This window comes from Triturus cristatus, chromosome 1_1 (assembly GCF_964204655.1).
Source record: "Triturus cristatus chromosome 1_1, aTriCri1.1, whole genome shotgun sequence".
In the NCBI taxonomy this organism is placed as follows: Eukaryota; Metazoa; Chordata; class Amphibia; order Caudata; family Salamandridae; genus Triturus; species Triturus cristatus.
In genome coordinates, this window is record NC_140579.1 from 95,715,233 (window position 1) to 95,732,295 (window position 17,063).

Here is a 17,063-nt window from a genome sequence, read left to right on the forward strand (position 1 = left end):
CTTCCTCCAGAATTTCCACACGAAGCTCCTCACGAACCTCTGGCTTGGACCGGTACCGCTGAAATCGCGCCGAGTTGGGCGCCAACCGAAGTACTGGGAATTTTAAGCCCAGCGGTGCAGGGGAACACACCCTATGACTTCGGGTTCTTCCTGTTTCAGACCTACAGAAACACAGAATCTTCTGGCTGAAGTCAGAGATCAGTTTATTGGCTGCAGACCAATTACAGGTATCCAAGAAGTACAACAGCGTGTATGTTCTTAGGAGACTGCTAAAAATTACAGAAACGGGCTTCTCCTTAAATACAAAATATCATGCTTCAGGCACCCATTCCTTGGTTTACGATATGGCCATATAAAGGTATACATTACAAACGAAAAGGCAGAGTCATGATGACCATCCCACATTCCAGTTAAGCCAGCCCACAATTATTTACCCAGCAAGGCTCAGATCCCACATCAGATATCGATAGGCCCCAATAAACATGAGCATCTCCTGTTTGGAAAACAAGCCATAAAGCAGGAACAGTCAGGTGTGAAAGAGATTAGCTGGAGGCTCGTGTGGGATGAAAAGGTTTTATGGTGTGTCAAGCCCTGATGCTAATCACAGGTGGCCAGAGGACGGGGAGCTCGTGGGACCGGACTGGCCTGGGGCAGCGGAGCCAAGCTGCCCAGGTCACAGAGAAGTCAAAGGAAGGCACATGTGTTCTAAAGGCCCGTATCTGCTTCATGATATGTAGCCTATGTGAGGGCAACCATAAGATGGCCACCGCTCTAAGATGGAACCCACGGAGTCAATGTGTAATAAAGTATACACAGTGCATTCATAGCTAAAACGTTACACAAAGCACTTGTACATACCGCATTGACCATTCGCGGTTCGCTAATACCGGGATAGACAGGGGTAGGGTACTGTCTCCTACGCGGTCCCAAATTGCAAAGTACGACAGTCCATGACTAGTTTCCAAATTGCCTCAAATTTCTTTCTCATGTCTCTTAGGTCATAGGTTAACATTTTCATTTTCATCAATGTCGACAGGCGCCGTGCCCATATTGAACTATCCAGGATTTTTTACTTCCAATGTTCTGCCAGATATTGTGTGGCCACTAGAAACGTGTGAAATCACTGTCCATTCCCCCATGCCCAATTTGCCCCAGTTGCAGAGGCGAATACCAGGTATGACCGTAACAGGACCCTATGGTATCAGTAGACCCGTTACTTTCTATATGACTCAATATTGGTTTCCAGAATGCTCACCATATGTGTAAATATTGCCCTCCTCCCCACATCCCTTAGAACATCGACTGTATATATTAGGGGAAATGTCTAGGAGAGTAGGATCTGCTTCTTATAGTTACCCCCACTTTTTGCTGATGTATCACGGTTTTTTGACTTATTTAGTCTGGCTGATGCCCTGCTATCCAGGACCCCAGCCTAGCTGCTTCCTCTCCAATTTGATTGCATCTACTTTAGGTACACTCCAGATTGGATTCTGGGGTACCCTTATGAGTCCCTAGTATATGGTATACTATGTACACAGGGCATAGGTACCCCAGAGGCCTACCAGGGGCTGCAGCATGTATTATGCCACCCCTGGAAAGCCTTTGAAAATGACAGAACAGGTCTGCTACAGCAGCCTGTGTAAGGTGGTGTATGCACCCCTTACTGAGATATAGGTTACATACATCTCTCCATTTCACTGCACATGTAAACCTATCAGTCACTCCTATGGCAGGCCTTAACAATCCTGAAGGCAGGGTGCTTGGTTTCATGAGAGGGTGCCCATGCATGAGTAGAGCCCCTCTGCAGCTTTCGGAACCTTTTATTCCGGGGTTGTTTGTGATGCAGCCAAACTATACACTCTTAAGTGCATTATAACTAAACGGTAAATGCTAACTTTGGAATGGCTGCATGGAAACGTGTCGTGTTTGGTGTCAAACACCTTGGAATCATACCCCCACACCAGTAACTGGTATGGGAGTATGATCCCACCCTACTAGAGGGAGAAGCATGGCACAACTGGTATACCCGGTGCCAACTTAAAAGATCCCTGGCATCACAAAATGGATGCTGCAGCCACAGACACGAGTCTGACCTCCTGCTGCTGGCCGAAACTCCGGCAGGGGAGGTCTGGACAATAGGTTTCCAGACAGGCTTTAGTGTATTTGGGCTGGGTGGGTGCACTCTAAGAGTGCTTTGAAGTCTGCACTGGGGGCACATTTGGTGTCCCTGTGCATAGTCCAGCTCAAACCGGTTGCAGGGGCTGCCAGCCCCTGCTCTGGCGCAAAACTGGACAAAGGGAAAGGGTGTAGCCACCCCTCTTTCCTGACCCTCCCATAGGTGGGTCCCTAGAATTTGTCCCACCCCTTCCTTGGGTATAAAGTAGGAACCCCTGGCTACAGGACTTTAGATTTACCTGGACGAAACTCTGATGCTGAATCCTGGAACTTCGACGATTTACATTGAACTAGATGACTGAAGAATCTCCCTTGGAGTAAAGGAGTTACTCCCCTGCAAGGCAGGCACCTAAAACGCATCTGATCGGTTTGCATCTCCGAAGCCCCCGCCGGACTCCAAAGAATTTGCAACACAGGAGGTGGGCTTACAGACTTCCTAGAGGCTGACCCAAGCTCCCAGCAAAGCTGAGACCCAGGGGAGACACGGCTTGGCAGTTCGGGCTGGACTGTTCCCATGAGGCACAGGGTCAGACTGATTTGCATATGGCCATGTCTGAACTGGGGTGGCAGAGAGAGCTAGAGAATGATGGTGGATTAAACCCAGATCAGTTGACTGGGGGTGAGTGCTTGCAATGTTCAACACTCCGTCCATCATCCCCTTTGGTTTTATCTAATTTTCCCACCTGCAGGTGGTCAGAAACTCATCAGTGGTGGCAGGCTGGAAGATACCAGTCAGCCAGCACACAAAGGAACTAGTAAGGTTACAGGAGTCAACTCAAAGGTGCCCTCTGGGTGCATGTAATAATAAATCTGATGCTACCATCAGCACAGATTTATTAAGATGAGGTTTTTGATACTTAACACCATTAGTTTCAGTGCAGCCATCATGTAGGCAGGTAACTCGTAATGACCAGTGCCCAGCACTTATACTTAAAATGGCTGCCTGATCACTTGCAATATTTAGTAATGGAACTAGACATCACAGGGGCACATCTGCTCATGCAGATGTGTCCTCACATATAATATACTGCACCCTTCCTTAGGGCTGTAAGGCCTGCTGTATGGGTGACTTAATTATACTATATGCAGTGTACATTAACATTGCACACAGGGAGTATGCCATGTTGTGTTTTTGGAATGGTTTGCACCATTTCATGCAGCGTGCAATGGCAGTCTGCATGCTGATTTTGTGTAGGTCCCTTAGGGTGGCATAATACATGCTGCAGCCCTCAGGGACCCTCTTTAGTACTCATGTCCTATGTACCAGGTGTACCATTTACTAGGGACTTATCGGCATACTAAAGTCCTTGCCAATTGGGTTACAATTAACATGTGGCACCGTAGACTGATTAGGATGTTTCAGTGCACTGTCAGAGTTAGAAACCAACATCTAGTAGTTCAGTGGCGGCAAAAAGTGGGGGGACATCTGCCAGAGAAGTCTATCTTCCTACACACCCCTGAAGAAAAGTGACGGGTGCTTGTCTTCAGCAACACTAGGGGCCCGATTCACAAACGTAAAGTAATACCAAAAGTCTAACTTACACCAGAAGTCTAACTTTACAACTGTTTGGTATTCAAAGGTAAGTTACTACTAGTAACTTTCATTTCTGTAACTTACCTTTGTGAATACCGAAAAGTAGTAAAGTTAGATTTTGATCTAAGTTAGACTTTTGGTCTAACTTTACCTTTGAGAATCAGGTCCTGGATCTTCCCATTGACCCTCTGCTTGAGACCATTGTGCTAAAACGCATTCTTGTAATAGATGCATTTGGAGCCGGCGTGGGGTACTCTGGTGATGCAGGAGGGCATCATCCCTAGGAGGTGCATGAAAGTTCTGACTTTGAGTTGGCGATTGATCTGCAAAAGAAGAAAGTAGCTGGAATGCCAACACTTATGAAAACTGGGTTAGGTTTGGTCATGTGGGTAGTGGCACGTAACATCACTCTTTTGTTCGCAGCACCAATGGTCAGGAAAAAGTAATTTTCTTTTCATCCCTTGGTGTTACCACCCTAGCTTTAACTGATTTTAACTTGCATGGGCAAGAATTTGACTATCCCCTTCGACTTGGACAATGACTCCACAAGGAAGTCATTGCCCTCGTGGAGGACATGCATGTGAAACTTGTGGAAGGTGGCCACCCATTGGATCACCTTGAGGTATGTTGTGTCCTTATCTGCGAACAGGTTCTAACAGGGTAGTGATCCATATCCGGATCTCTAGAAGGATGAATGCTATTTTCACCCCAAAGGTCATCTGTGGGTGCTGGCTCAAAGGGCATGTAGTAGGGGTTAGCAGGGTGGATACCTATACTATATGAGGAATCATCTTGTGAGTGCGGGGGCAGAGGATGGTGGTGTTGGAGGAGGTGAAGGAGGAAGAGGTGGAAGTGAAACAAGGGGGAGGGCTGGTGGCCCTGTCTCTTTGTATTTTGGCCTTGCAAGTTTGGAGGGTCTCCCAAGCAGACACCTCATTAAAGGCCATTCTCCTCTTTTGAGTCTCAACAGGTTTCGTGAGTGGTTTTGCACAAATCTGCTCTGTTTATGGAAGAATGAAGAGTCTCGATGAATAAAGTGTCTCCTCTGCCTTGCATCAAGTTCTTTCTTCAGTCTCTGAAGGATTGGCTGCTCCAAGTCACCAGAGCCAGTCATCGATGGAGTCGTCACCATCAACAGAGGCCTTGGAAAGAGGGCTTTGGAGTTGCCAGCGTCGAAAGGGTTTTCAGCTTCGAGTAAAGTTGTGGCGGTTACAGGACAGCAGTGGAGGATCGATGCTCTTAGGCAGGAGCTTTGCCAGCTCAAAGTCTTTGGTTGGGGCCGACCAGAGTCCGAATGTGACATGGCACTGAGGCATCTGTTCCATCACCCTGTGAGCATTATCCACAGAGAAATCGTAAAAGACAAGAGGGCTGGCTGCCAGAAGAAGACCCCAGGCCCTCGCAATTGGAATTTGATCAGTAAAAGTGACCACAAAGGTTTTCCCTAGTTTGAGGGTGTCAAATTTGACCGTGGGGACCTGAAGGAAAGGTGTGTGACACATCGATTCTCAGAGACTTGTTAGTACCTGTTCAAACTGTCAGAAAAAGACACCCGGAGTAGGTAAACATGTGCAATGCCAGCTCAGGGTGGAGTCACAGTGGAATCTAGAATTAAAAATATTTTCTTTGAAGAAAATCAACCAGCAAACATTCAAGCCCAACACTGGATGGCAGGACTATGCAGAGCATGTGTATCTGCATTAAAATATGACACAAACATTCTTTTTTTGTTTAAAAAAAAAACACAGATTGCTGTAGTAGTCCCTAGCACTTAGAGAAACTATTTTGTGTGTGGATGCGCTCCTTGTAAAAGGGCAGATTGCTATCAGTCTCAGTGAACTTAGTCAATGGCTGATGTGGGCTAACCAATGACCCAATGTGTATGTATGTATATTACATATATTATTTTAATAAGATCAAAAGGTCTTGGCTAATGCCATATTGAAAAAGTAGTTACCTGAATTTAAGCAACATCAGCAGAGGAAGGATACAAGCCAACCAATCAGAATACTGTGAGACTGATAATACCCAGGCTGGACAACACAAAAACCAGGAGAAATGCCACTGAATGGAGAGCATACACATGACATACACAACAAAGCCATTCAATCAGACACCAGGGCTGACTCCAAAGGTCCTATTGGTAACAGACAATAGAAGCTTATTAAGATACTAGAGAATATCCATTGCATTATCCCAGTATATATTGCACAGCATCTTTAAGAAATTAACAATATTAGACTATAGTTGACAGTCTCACTGTGGAGTTGGATTGTTTTTAAATGAGACCGTGAGGTGCAAATAAAGAGGAAGAACAAACATACAGATGGATGGACGGATGTGGTTTTGGTGATGTAGCAAAGTGTTGATGAGCCATAGTTCTGTGCTCACCCCTTATGTTTGAAGGCGAATGCCATTCTGGGCAGTTGCTGCTCTGGACAGAGAGAGGTGATTGCGTGGTAGCTAATAAACTCATGTTGGCACCCACCTGCCTCTCTTCAGTGGCGATGGGCCTGGGATCCATGCCAACTGAGATGGAAGGAAGAAAGAACCTTTGTGAAATCCATGACTGACCTGGTGGGAGTTAGTGGAGAAGGGTCATTGCTTCAGTTTTAGAGCTGCAAGAAAGAAATAACCCAACCCAAGAAAGCAAAGAGAGGAATCAGAGATTCTAGCTACTTTGAACAGAGTCAGAACTTGGTCTCAGGACACTTAGGGGCTGAGTTAGAGTTTGGCAGAGTTTGTAACGGCGATGGAGTACCCACTCTGCCAAACTGACGGGCTGCCCACCTGATTTTCAGATGGGTGGACCTTAAGTATGTCAGCGATGGAGACTACTCCATGTCCCCCACAGATAGAGGCTGACGTACAGTTTGATGGAGAGGGTACTCCATCACAATGGCTGCCGGAGGTTTGGACGTTCTACCGCCCGCGCGATTTAGAGCGGGCAGTCAAAAAGCCAGTTTTTACTCTCCCTTACCCCAGTGAAAAAAGTGACAGTAAAGGATAGTAAAAAACTTTAAATGACCCCCATACCATGGGTTAAAGCTCCCTTTTTCCCCACTGATTTATTTATGAAGGTTTTTCTATCACCAGCATACAGCTGCCAGGTTTGCAGAGCCCGTCATTAATGTGCCAACAGCACTATAACTTTTCCCTCAAGCTACATGCTCAATGTTCCTGTCGAACGGCGCTCTCAAGCTAGCACAGAGAACATAATGTTACTGGTCTTTGGTCTTCTCAACGGACCGACCGCTCATGAGTTCAGCATCTGTTAATCTATGAACGGAAATGTGCTTGTAATTTTGGCACTCCCAGCTCACATCAAAAGCAATCCTACAGCTGAGCATACTGTCAGTCAAACTTTAAATATATTGACACGAACCTCCATGAGGGGGGTTCCTGCCAAAGTTATGAAATGTCCACTGGTCTAAATTCAGAGCATGGTTACTGCATCAGGTGACAGAGCATTTTATTCAGTCGCCCCGATGGAGTAGTTTCCATACTTTAATGTTTAAACAGGAAAGGGGTTAGGGGGTTTAAAAAAATTAAAAAACACACTCCTCCCCCTGCTTCTCTGTCATCGGAGCAGCCAGCCTGCCTGCAAACCTCCTGCAGCAGGAAAACATAAAATGATCATAATAATTATCATTTAATGTTTCCTTTCTTTTACTGCTTCAAAGCAGCGGGGCCTCCAGTTATTATCATTTTATGTTTCCTTTCTTTTACTGCTCCAAAGCAGCGGGGCCTCCAGTTATTAGCATTTTATGTTTCCTTTCTTTTACTGCTTCAAAGCAGCGGGGCCTCCAGTTATTAGCATTTTATGTTTCCTTTCTTTTACTGCTCCAAAGCAGCGGGGCCTCGAGTTATTATTATTTTAGGTTTCCTTTCTTTCACTGCTTCAAAGCAGTGGGGCCTCGAGTTATTATCATTTTAGGTTTCCTTTATTTCACTACTTCAAAGCAGTGGGGCCTCCAGTTATTATCATTTTAGGTTTCCTTCCTTTCACTGCTTCAAAGCAGCGGGGCCTCCAGTTATTATCATTTTATGTTTCCTTTCTTTTACTGCTTCAAAGCAGCGGGGCCTCCAGTTATTATCATTTTATGTTTCCTTTCTTTTACTGCTCCAAAGCAGCGGGGCCTCCAGTTATTAGCATTTTATGTTTCCTTTCTTTTACTGCTTCAAAGCAGCGGGGCCTCCAGTTATTAGCATTTTATGTTTCCTTTCTTTTACTGCTTCAAAGCAGTGGGGCCTCCAGTTATTATCATTTTATGTTTCCTTTCTTTTACTGCTTCAAAGCAGCGGGGCCTCCAGTTATTATCATTTTATGTTTCCTTTCTTTTACTGCTCCAAAGCAGCGGGGCCTCCAGTTATTATCATTTTATGTTTCCTTTCTTTCACTGCTTCCAAGCAGCGGGGCAGCGGGGCCTCCAGTTATTATCATTTTATGTTTCCTTTCTTTCACTGCTTCAAAGCAGCGGGGCCTCCAGTTATTATCATTTTAGGTTTCCTTTCTTTTACTGCTTCAAAGCAGCGGGGCCTCCAGTTATTATCGTTTTAGGTTTCCTTTCTTTCACTGCTTCAAAGCAGCGGGGCCTCCAGTTATTATCGTTTTAGGTTTCCTTTCTTTCACTGCTTCAAAGCAGCGGGGCCTCCAGTTATTATCGTTTTAGGCTTCCTTTCTTTCACTGCTTCAAAGCAGCGGGGCCTCCAGTTATTATCGTTTTAGGTTTCCTTTCTTTTACTGCTTCAAAGCAGCGGGGCCTCCAGTTATTATCGTTTTATGTTTCCTTTCTTTCACTGCTTCAAAGCAGCGGGGCCTCCAGTTATTATCGTTTTATGTTTCCTTTCTTTCACTGCTTCAAAGCAGCGGGGCCTCCAGTTATTATCGTTTTATGTTTCCTTTCTTTCACTGCTTCAAAGCAGCGGGGCCTCCAGTTATTATCGTTTTAGGTTTCCTTTCTTTGCTGCTTCAAAGCAGCGGGGCCTCCAGTTATTATCGTTTTATGTTTCCTTTCTTTGCTGCTTCAAAGCAGCGGGGCCTCGAGTTATTATCGTTTTAGGTTTCCTTTCTTTCACTGCTTCAAAGCAGCGGGGCCTCGAGTTATTATCATTTTAGGTTTCCTTTCTTTCACTGCTTCAAAGCAGTGGGGCCTCGAGTTATTATCATTTTATGTTTCCTTCCTTTTACTGCTACAAAACAGTGGGGGGACACTTCTCCGCCTTAGCGGAGGAGCCGCCGCTGTGTTTAAACCAGTCCCCTAGTCTCAAAAGCTGTATTATGACTGAACTAAAAGAACATTGCTATATATTTTGAGAAGGGCGTTTCTCTTGCTTGTATGCTCGCATCTCTGTGAAGTTTCTGAGATACTGAATATGATTGAACAGGGTGATCATAACAATAGTGTTAGAATGAAATGTACATGTGACTGACCTGCCACCTTTAATTCCACTCCTGCCTCTTCATAGAAGGATCCTGTATTATAGAGACATGTGTACATGCCATTATCAGAACGACGAACATTGTGTATTATCAAGGACACGCTGCCAGCTTTGATGCCATCTTTAATAAGGGTTGTCCTGCTTCTGTACTCTTCCATCTGATATTCATACTGGTCCTCTCTTTTCCGATACAAGTGGACAAGGTTCTGGTATTTGCCTTTAAACCACCTTATAGTCATGTTCTCTGCATTGATCTGGGGTGACAGGTGACATGGTAACACAGCATCTTCTCCAAGAGGGATGACCAGGGGCAGGTCCAGTCCAATGACAGAAAATAACCCTGAGAAAAAATAAATATGTAGACTGTTAAGAGAAGAAACACATAGCATGAAACATACAAAGTGTAAATTGGGGCATAATCCTCGAATGTGCTGCAGATTATCTCTCCTAGTGAGCACCTTTTAAAATATGCGCCCGGTGCAGTCAAGGCAAATGTGCCGTATTATGGTGAATGTGCTGCCCCCAGTGCAGCCGCGAACTTGCGCTGCCTTGGAGGCGGTGCATTCCTGTGAAAAACGGAGGCTGCTTTGCAGCAGCTCCATGTTTCCACAGTGCAGGCGGCAACCTGCCTGCACTTTGAAGGGGGATTAGCGATCCCCTTGCAGGCGGGTGCAGTTCAGGGGCAGTACCTGCCTGCAAGTGGATGTCTGGGGGGTACACTAGACCTCCTGCCCCCCTCCAGAAGGCTGCAGTCAGGGGACGCACTGAAATACAGTGCAGGCGCAGAGGCAAATGGATTCCCTCATTTGCATGGTGCACGCCCCCATGCAAGTGAGGGAACACCCTCTGAAGATGGGGATGGCACTTTATGTTCGCCAGCACAGAAGGGGCTGCATAAGCATCGGCAGCCCCTTCTGTTATATAAAAGTGTCCTGGGGGCTCAATGCATTTGTAAATATGGAGCAGCGTGGAGCACTGATTGCGCCAACGCTGCGTCAAAAAAATTATGATGCGGTTGTGCTACCTCCTTGTAAATATACCCCTGAGTACACACCACTCAGAACTCGTTAATAATTTCAGGAGTTTCACTGGTTTGCTCTCATGTAGGTGTGTGTTGTCTAATTCAACCTACAATCCTCATGCAGCTTGTAGGGATAGCACTTCATCTTCATATACTCATGGTTGTCCTAAATTAGAACAAGCCTCGGCAAAGCCAATAGGTCTCACCTATGCAAGAGTAATTGGCTTTGCAATGTTTTTTAGCCATGTTGTACAGCAGCTTGGCTGCTGTTCAGCATAGCTAAAAGTTACTGGTTTAGAGAATCAAGGAGGAGATTGTGAGAATGGAGTGGCAAACAGAAGAGTAGGGTGGAATACAGAGGTGTAGAGTGTAGTGGTGTAGAGTAGAGGGGCATAGAGTGGAGGGCGTAGAGTGGAGCAGAATGGAGTGGCATAGAATGTTGTAGAGTGGGAAAGCATAGAGTGGTGTAGACTGGAGTGGTGAAGAGTGGAGTAATGTGTTGTAGAGTGGAGTGGAGTAAAGTGACGCAGATTGTAGTGGAGTAGTGTTAGACCTGGTACCATTGGCATGAGTCTCCCTTCCATTTTTTCCGATTGCTGCCTATGTTTTTGATATGTTTTGGACACTGTACCACTGCTATTCAGTGCCACAGTGCAAGTGCTCCCTGTGTTAAATTGATGTGCTGATTAGTGACTCCACAATTGATTTATTTGGGTTACTGTCAGACCCTCATATTGTGCACCGCGTGTTCCCAGGGCTCAAATACTGCTCGTGGGCTTGCAGCACCGATTGTGCCACCCACCGAAGCAGCCCCTAAAGTTTAACTCGGGCCTGCCACCGCAGAGCACCGTACGCAGTCTGAGACTGCTGTATCGACTCTGCGAGTGCACCCACTCACCGGTCCTTAAACCTTTTGTTTTTCTGCATATTAGTCACCCCTACTGTAGGCCTACGGGCAGGTGCGTTGTATGAAAAAGGTAGGTCATGCCCTGGTGCTTGTGGCATGACCTGATTAGTGAATTACAACCTATTTCGTGTTTTACTATTGCAAGGCTACCTTTTCCCATAGACCAGATTGGGCAGTTTGATTATAACACGTTATAATCCTATCTGACTCAGGGAACTAGGTAGAGAGTCGAGTTTAGTATGCCTGAACTCAAAGTGATAAAATGCATCTTTAGTGAAGCTGGTTTTAACATTCTGTGTTTGAAAATACCACTTTTAGAAAGTAGGTATATTCTTGCCTAACCATCCAGCCTGCCTTTGCTAAGCATGTGTATTGTATGTCTGGTTTTGTGACTGACAGGGTCTGGGGGATGCCAGGAGACAGGGTGAGTCAGCACTAGGTTGAATAGGACGATCTACCTGAGGAGTGGTGGGAGGAGTAGCACCTGGGCCTGAATAGAGCTGTGCCTACCTTCCACAATGCTGGCTCCACCTCCTGTGGTGTGTCTGAGAACCCTGGCCTACTCTGACAAAGAAAGACTTTGAGCACTGGCCGGGTGCACCCCGAACCGGTTTGGACCAGGTACAGGACCCTCTGCCTCCAGAGGACAAAGGAATTCTGAGTATAAATATTGGGGCCCAGACCCCAAGACTTTAGATCACTTCTGGGAACACAAGACAAACCTTTGCCGATGACAAGCACTGAAGGAAGCTGCAGGAGTTGTACTGCCCCTCTGCCCCTCTGCCAGTGTGCTGTAGTGGGTTGGCCTGCAGTAGTGTCTTCATTGCCGAGGAAAGGAGAAGGAACCATCTAAAAGGAACTTCATCATCTTGCAGAATATTACTCCAAGGGCTTGAATCGAGCTTGCTCCCTGTCTGCAGTCTCAGGGATACAAAAGACTTCGACCCTCCTGTTTGTGTGCTTCTGGAACTTGCTGCTACAGCCGCTACAGAGGAACTCTGCAACTCTCAAGCCTGCGAACGTTGCTACCATCTGCATCGAAGTCGTGAGCGCTGCTCTGACGTGAACCATAGACCGCCGCTGCTGCTGAGCCGTATCGACTCCAAGACCAATATCTTTACGGAGCCGACCATCGACAAAGGTGACCAAGGTGACCCAGAGAGTCCGCCTCCCCCCGTTCAGATCCGAGGCCACCGAAGTCATCTGCGGCATACCACAAGGATCTTCACTCAGCCCCACCCTCTTCAACGTATACATGAGCCCCCTCGCAGCCATCGCACGCCAACACAACCTCAACATCATCTCCTACGCAGACGACACCCAGCTGATCCTCTCCCTCACCAACGACCCAGCCTCCGCCAGAACCAGCCTAAACAAGGGGATGAAAGACGTCGCCGAATGGATGAAGAACAGCCGCCTGAAACTGAACTCAGACAAGACGGAAGTCCTCATCCTGGGACCATCTCCCTCCGCCTGGGACGACTCCTGGTGGCCCGCCGCCCTGGGCTCCACTCCCAAGCCAACGGACCACACACATAACCTAGGCTTCATCCTGGACTCCTCCCTCTCGATGACCAGACAAGTCAACGCCGTATCGTCATCATGCTTCAACATCCTGCGCATGCTCCGAAAGATCTTCCGTTGGATCCCCAATGAAACCAGGAAGACGGTCACCCAGGCACTCGTCACCAGCCGACTGGACTACGGGAACGCCCTCTACGCCGGAACCATGGCCAAACTTCAGAAAAGACTCCAACGCATCCAGAACGCCTCCGCACGACTCGTCCTGGACATCCCCCGACACAGCCACATCTCCGGCCACCTGAGAGACCTGCACTGGAGGATCACGTTCAGACTCCTCACCCACGCACACAAGGCTCTCCACGACCTGGGCCCCAAGTACCTCAACGACCGCCTGACCTTCTACACACCCACCCGCCAGCTACGGTCAACCAGCCACGCCCTCGCTGCCGTTCCACGCATCCGCCGAGCCACCGCCGGTGGAAGATCCTTCTCCTACCTGGCAGCCAAGACACGGAACTCCCTCCCCATCCACCTCCGGCTAACCCAGGACCATCTCTCCTTCAGGAAGCAACTCAAGACCTGGCTTTTCAAGCAGTGACGCCCCCCCCTCCCACAGCGCCTTGAGACCCCCCTGGGTGAGTAGCGCGCTATACAAATGTCATGAATGATTGATTGATTGAATCCATCGACCTAGCGACATCGTAAGGACCTGTGGTGCCGGCGCTGCCGCAACGTCACCTCTCGGGTCAGGACCGATGCCTCCCCCTGCCTGCACAAGTATCCAGGGCAACGACGCATCGCTTTCCCCGAAGCAAGGAACCGACGCTGCAACGTGCCAAACTACATCTCCCCGACACCGTGAACTGTCTTTGTTTACTTTCTTCAGGTACTGTTCTTTGGAGGTCTGTCTTGATTCCGGGCCCGACGCTGAGCCCCTCGCAGGCAGTGCCGTACCTCGAGAACACTTTTGCTTCGTTGTTAGGATATCTCCCGTTGGGGTTATCTGTTGCTAGAGACTATTTGAATTGAAGAACCTATTTTTTAATTACTTTGTGAAGTATCATCGTAAATTATCGTATTGTGGATTTTTGTCGTTTATGGTCTTGTGATAAGTCTATATAAATAATACTTATTTTTATACATCCCAGTGTGTTGTTTCTTTGTGATGTTTTCACTGTATTACTGTATTTGTTCACAAATGCTTAACGTACTGCCTCTGAGATAAACCTGCCTGCTCGTGCCAAACTACCAAGGGGGTGAGCAGGGGTTATCCAGTAGTGTAATCCCATTTCCCTGACGTAGACGAAGGGTCCCTACTTGGACAAAGGTGTATACCATTGCCAACTAGAGACCCCAACCTCTAACATTGGTGGCAGCGGTGAGGATTCGGACTTGCATTTGTTACGCATATACAGTGATTGGTGTACACTACAAGTGAGTGCAGACCAAAACACGACCACGTACTTTTTAGTAGAAAAGTTTCCATTGGACAGCTATTTTTGCTACTGAGAGCTGCCTATTCGTGCTGCCATGAGCAGACCAACATCCGTCATCCATGGATCTAGAATTCAAAGAAGAGAGGTTGGAAAGTTACAACGTGAAACAGCTGAAGCAATTCTGCCGAAAAATTGAGAGTTGCGACCCCTGGTATTTCCAAGAAAGATGAGTACCAAAAGGCGCTGAGGGCCTGGGTCGAAGCACGGAATGCCCCAGAGCTGGTGGCGGAGCCAGCCGGGGATGGAGCACTGCAGCTGGATAATTTGTTGGTTACAGCCAGGGCAGGGGTACCGTCCCTGCCTGGCAGTAGCGTCCATTCCAAGGGCCTGTCTCCCGCAGAGTTGGAAGACGGACAGAGAGATTGGATGCACAAGCTGGAGATGGCCAAGCTTAAGATGGAAGGTCAGAGGGACCTAGAGAATAGTAGGGTGTCCTTGGAGAGAGAGAGAATGAGGTTGGAACATGAGAGAATGTTGAGGGAGTTGGAGCTCAAAGCAAAAGGCTTAGAACTCAATCCCTCTGGTGGCAGCGCACCATCTGTTCCTGTAGAAAGCCGAGTCTACATCCCAAAAGATGTCATCAAGGAGGTTCATAGACAGGAAAATATTGGGCAGTGGTTTGCAGCATACGAGATAGCAATGTTGGCCCACCGGGTCCCTGAGAAGGATTAGAGAGCAGGGTTGTGGGGCCGCTTTGTGAGTGATGGGAGGGATACACTGTTAGACCTACCGAGTGAGAATAGGATGTCTTATGCCCACATGAAGGAAGCCCTGATGACAAGGTATGGTTTGACCCCCGAGCACTATAGACAGAGGTTCAGGAACTGTAAGAAGCTGGTGGCAACTACTTGGGTGGAATATCAGCCTTTCTTTTGCAGAGCGATGGATGGTTGGGTGAAGGGTAGCAAAGTGGACACTTTTGAAGCACTCTATGATTTGTTTGCATGGGAACACTTGTCTGCTAATTGTTTCCCAGAGCTACGCCAGCACCTTATTGATACAAGTTGACTAACCCTAGGAAGCTTGCTGAGGATACCCGGGTCCACAAGGGTCACGTGGGAGACTTTGACAAAGGTGGGCAGGGTCCCCAGCAGAACAGTGGGGGGGACAAGGGAAACAGAGGGAGTTCCAGAAAGGGCCCCAAAGTAATTCCCAAGGGAGCCAAGGGAAGGGTTCCCAGCCTCCCGCTGAGAAGAAGCAAGAAGCCCTGACAGGTAAACCTGTTCAGAGGGTCCCCTTTGGGCCCCTTTAAGTGCTTTACGTGTGGTCAAGTGGGCCACCATTGGTACGATGCACAATGTCCTCTAAAGGACTCCAAAGCACCACCACATGCACAGCCCCGTCAGATGGCAAGTGTAGTCCTGGGAGGGGAGGAGATGGGTGCCCAAGGTGGGTGGGGTCCCGCAGAAATGTCCCTTGTCTCGCTAGGAGACTTTGAGATGGTCCCAAGGACCCAGCTGCCTGATAACACTAAGAAGTACAGGAAGTGGGTGACCATCAATGGCCATAGGGTGGAAGCTCTATGCGACACCGGGGCGAGTGTGACCGCCGTCCTCCATTCCTCCATTCGCCGTCAGTTGCCGGCTGGTGTCCCAAGAGCAGGTTATCCCCCATGCATTCTTCCCTGTAGTTGCAGCGGACAACTCGCAGAGCCAGTGTGAGGTGGCTCAAGTTCCGTTTGAGTGGGGGGGTCTCGGGTACTCTTCAAGTAGCTGTGAGGCCCGCCATGCCTGTTGACTGTCTGTTGGGCAACGATTTGTAGAACTCCCCTTGGGCTAAGGTGGAGAGAAGGTCTCATTTAGAGATGTTGGGTCTGCCGGAGTGGGCGTGTGTGACCACCCGGTCGATGGCAGACAGTAAGGGTGTGCAAGAGATTCTGGAGCCTGAAAGTATGGCACAGATCCCTGCCTTTAAGAGAAGAGGTGGGGGCATGGGAAACCAGCCCCCGTAGTTCCTGCGGTCCAGGAGGAGGCAGACCTCGAGGGGGATGCCCTGGAACCGATGGGGGAACAAGTGGCTGAACTAGAGGACCTGCCTGAGCTGACCCATTGGCAGCAGGAAGGAGGCCTCACCAGGGAAGATTTGTGCGGAGCAAAATAATTGCCCTTCTCTTGTGGGTTTGTGCTGACAGGCCACAATCCAGGCAGCAGGTGATCAGTGTGGATCACAATGGATCTACTGGGAGAACAACCTCCTGTATAGCGAGCCTAAGGTTGCTGAGCCTGGATCTGCCCATGAGCTGGTGGTACCCCAGCGCTTCAGAGCCTTCCTACTGGGGTTGGCTCATGACGTGCCATTAGCTGGACATCTGGGGCAGGACAAGACCTTTGAAAGGCTTGTCACCTATTTTTATTGGCCCCAGATGCGGACGAGTTCAGACACTCATTGTAGGACATGTCAAACTTGCCAGGCAAGTGGGAAGAGTGGAAGCAAGCAAAAGGCTCCTCTCTAACACTTCCTGGTAGTTAGTTCCCCCTTTGAGCGGGTGGGCATTGACATTGTGGGGCCACAGAACTCCAAGACAGCCATGGGCAACAGCTTTATCCTGGTCTTGGTGGACCATGCTACCCGCATGCCATCCCTCTCCGGACCCCGCGGTGGGACGTGCACTGATGGGGATTTTTTTCCCGTGTGGGGTTTCCCCGAGAGGTGGTGTCCGACCGAGATACCAACTTCATATCGAATTATATGAAGTCTCTGTGGCAGGAGTGCGGTGTTACGTACAAGTTCACCACTCCTTACCACCCTCAAGGTAACAGGCTGGTGGAAAGGTTCAACCCGACCCTGAAAGGCATGAATATGGGTCTCGAAGAACCCATGAGGCATAAGTGGGACTTCCTCTTACCATGCCTTTTGTTTGCGTACCGTGGGGTGCCGCAGAAGTCCTTAGGGTTCAGCCCCTTTGATCTGCTGTATGGGCACCCGGTATGAGGGCCTTTGAGTTTGGTCAAGGAAGGCTGGGAG

The 17,063-nt window shown here is 48.3% G+C and overlaps 1 protein-coding gene across 1 annotated transcript in view; it reads right to left on the reverse strand.

Annotated features, from left to right (window-relative positions):
- Nucleotides 1-17,063, reverse strand: part of LOC146869601 (butyrophilin subfamily 3 member A2-like) — a 721,276-nt gene that overhangs the window by 447,863 nt on the left and 256,350 nt on the right. Inside the window, exon 3 of the mRNA XM_085640159.1 lies at nt 9,144-9,491. Coding sequence (XP_085496285.1) covers nt 9,144-9,491 — 348 coding nt within the window. The remainder of the gene's footprint in view (nt 1-9,143; nt 9,492-17,063) is intronic.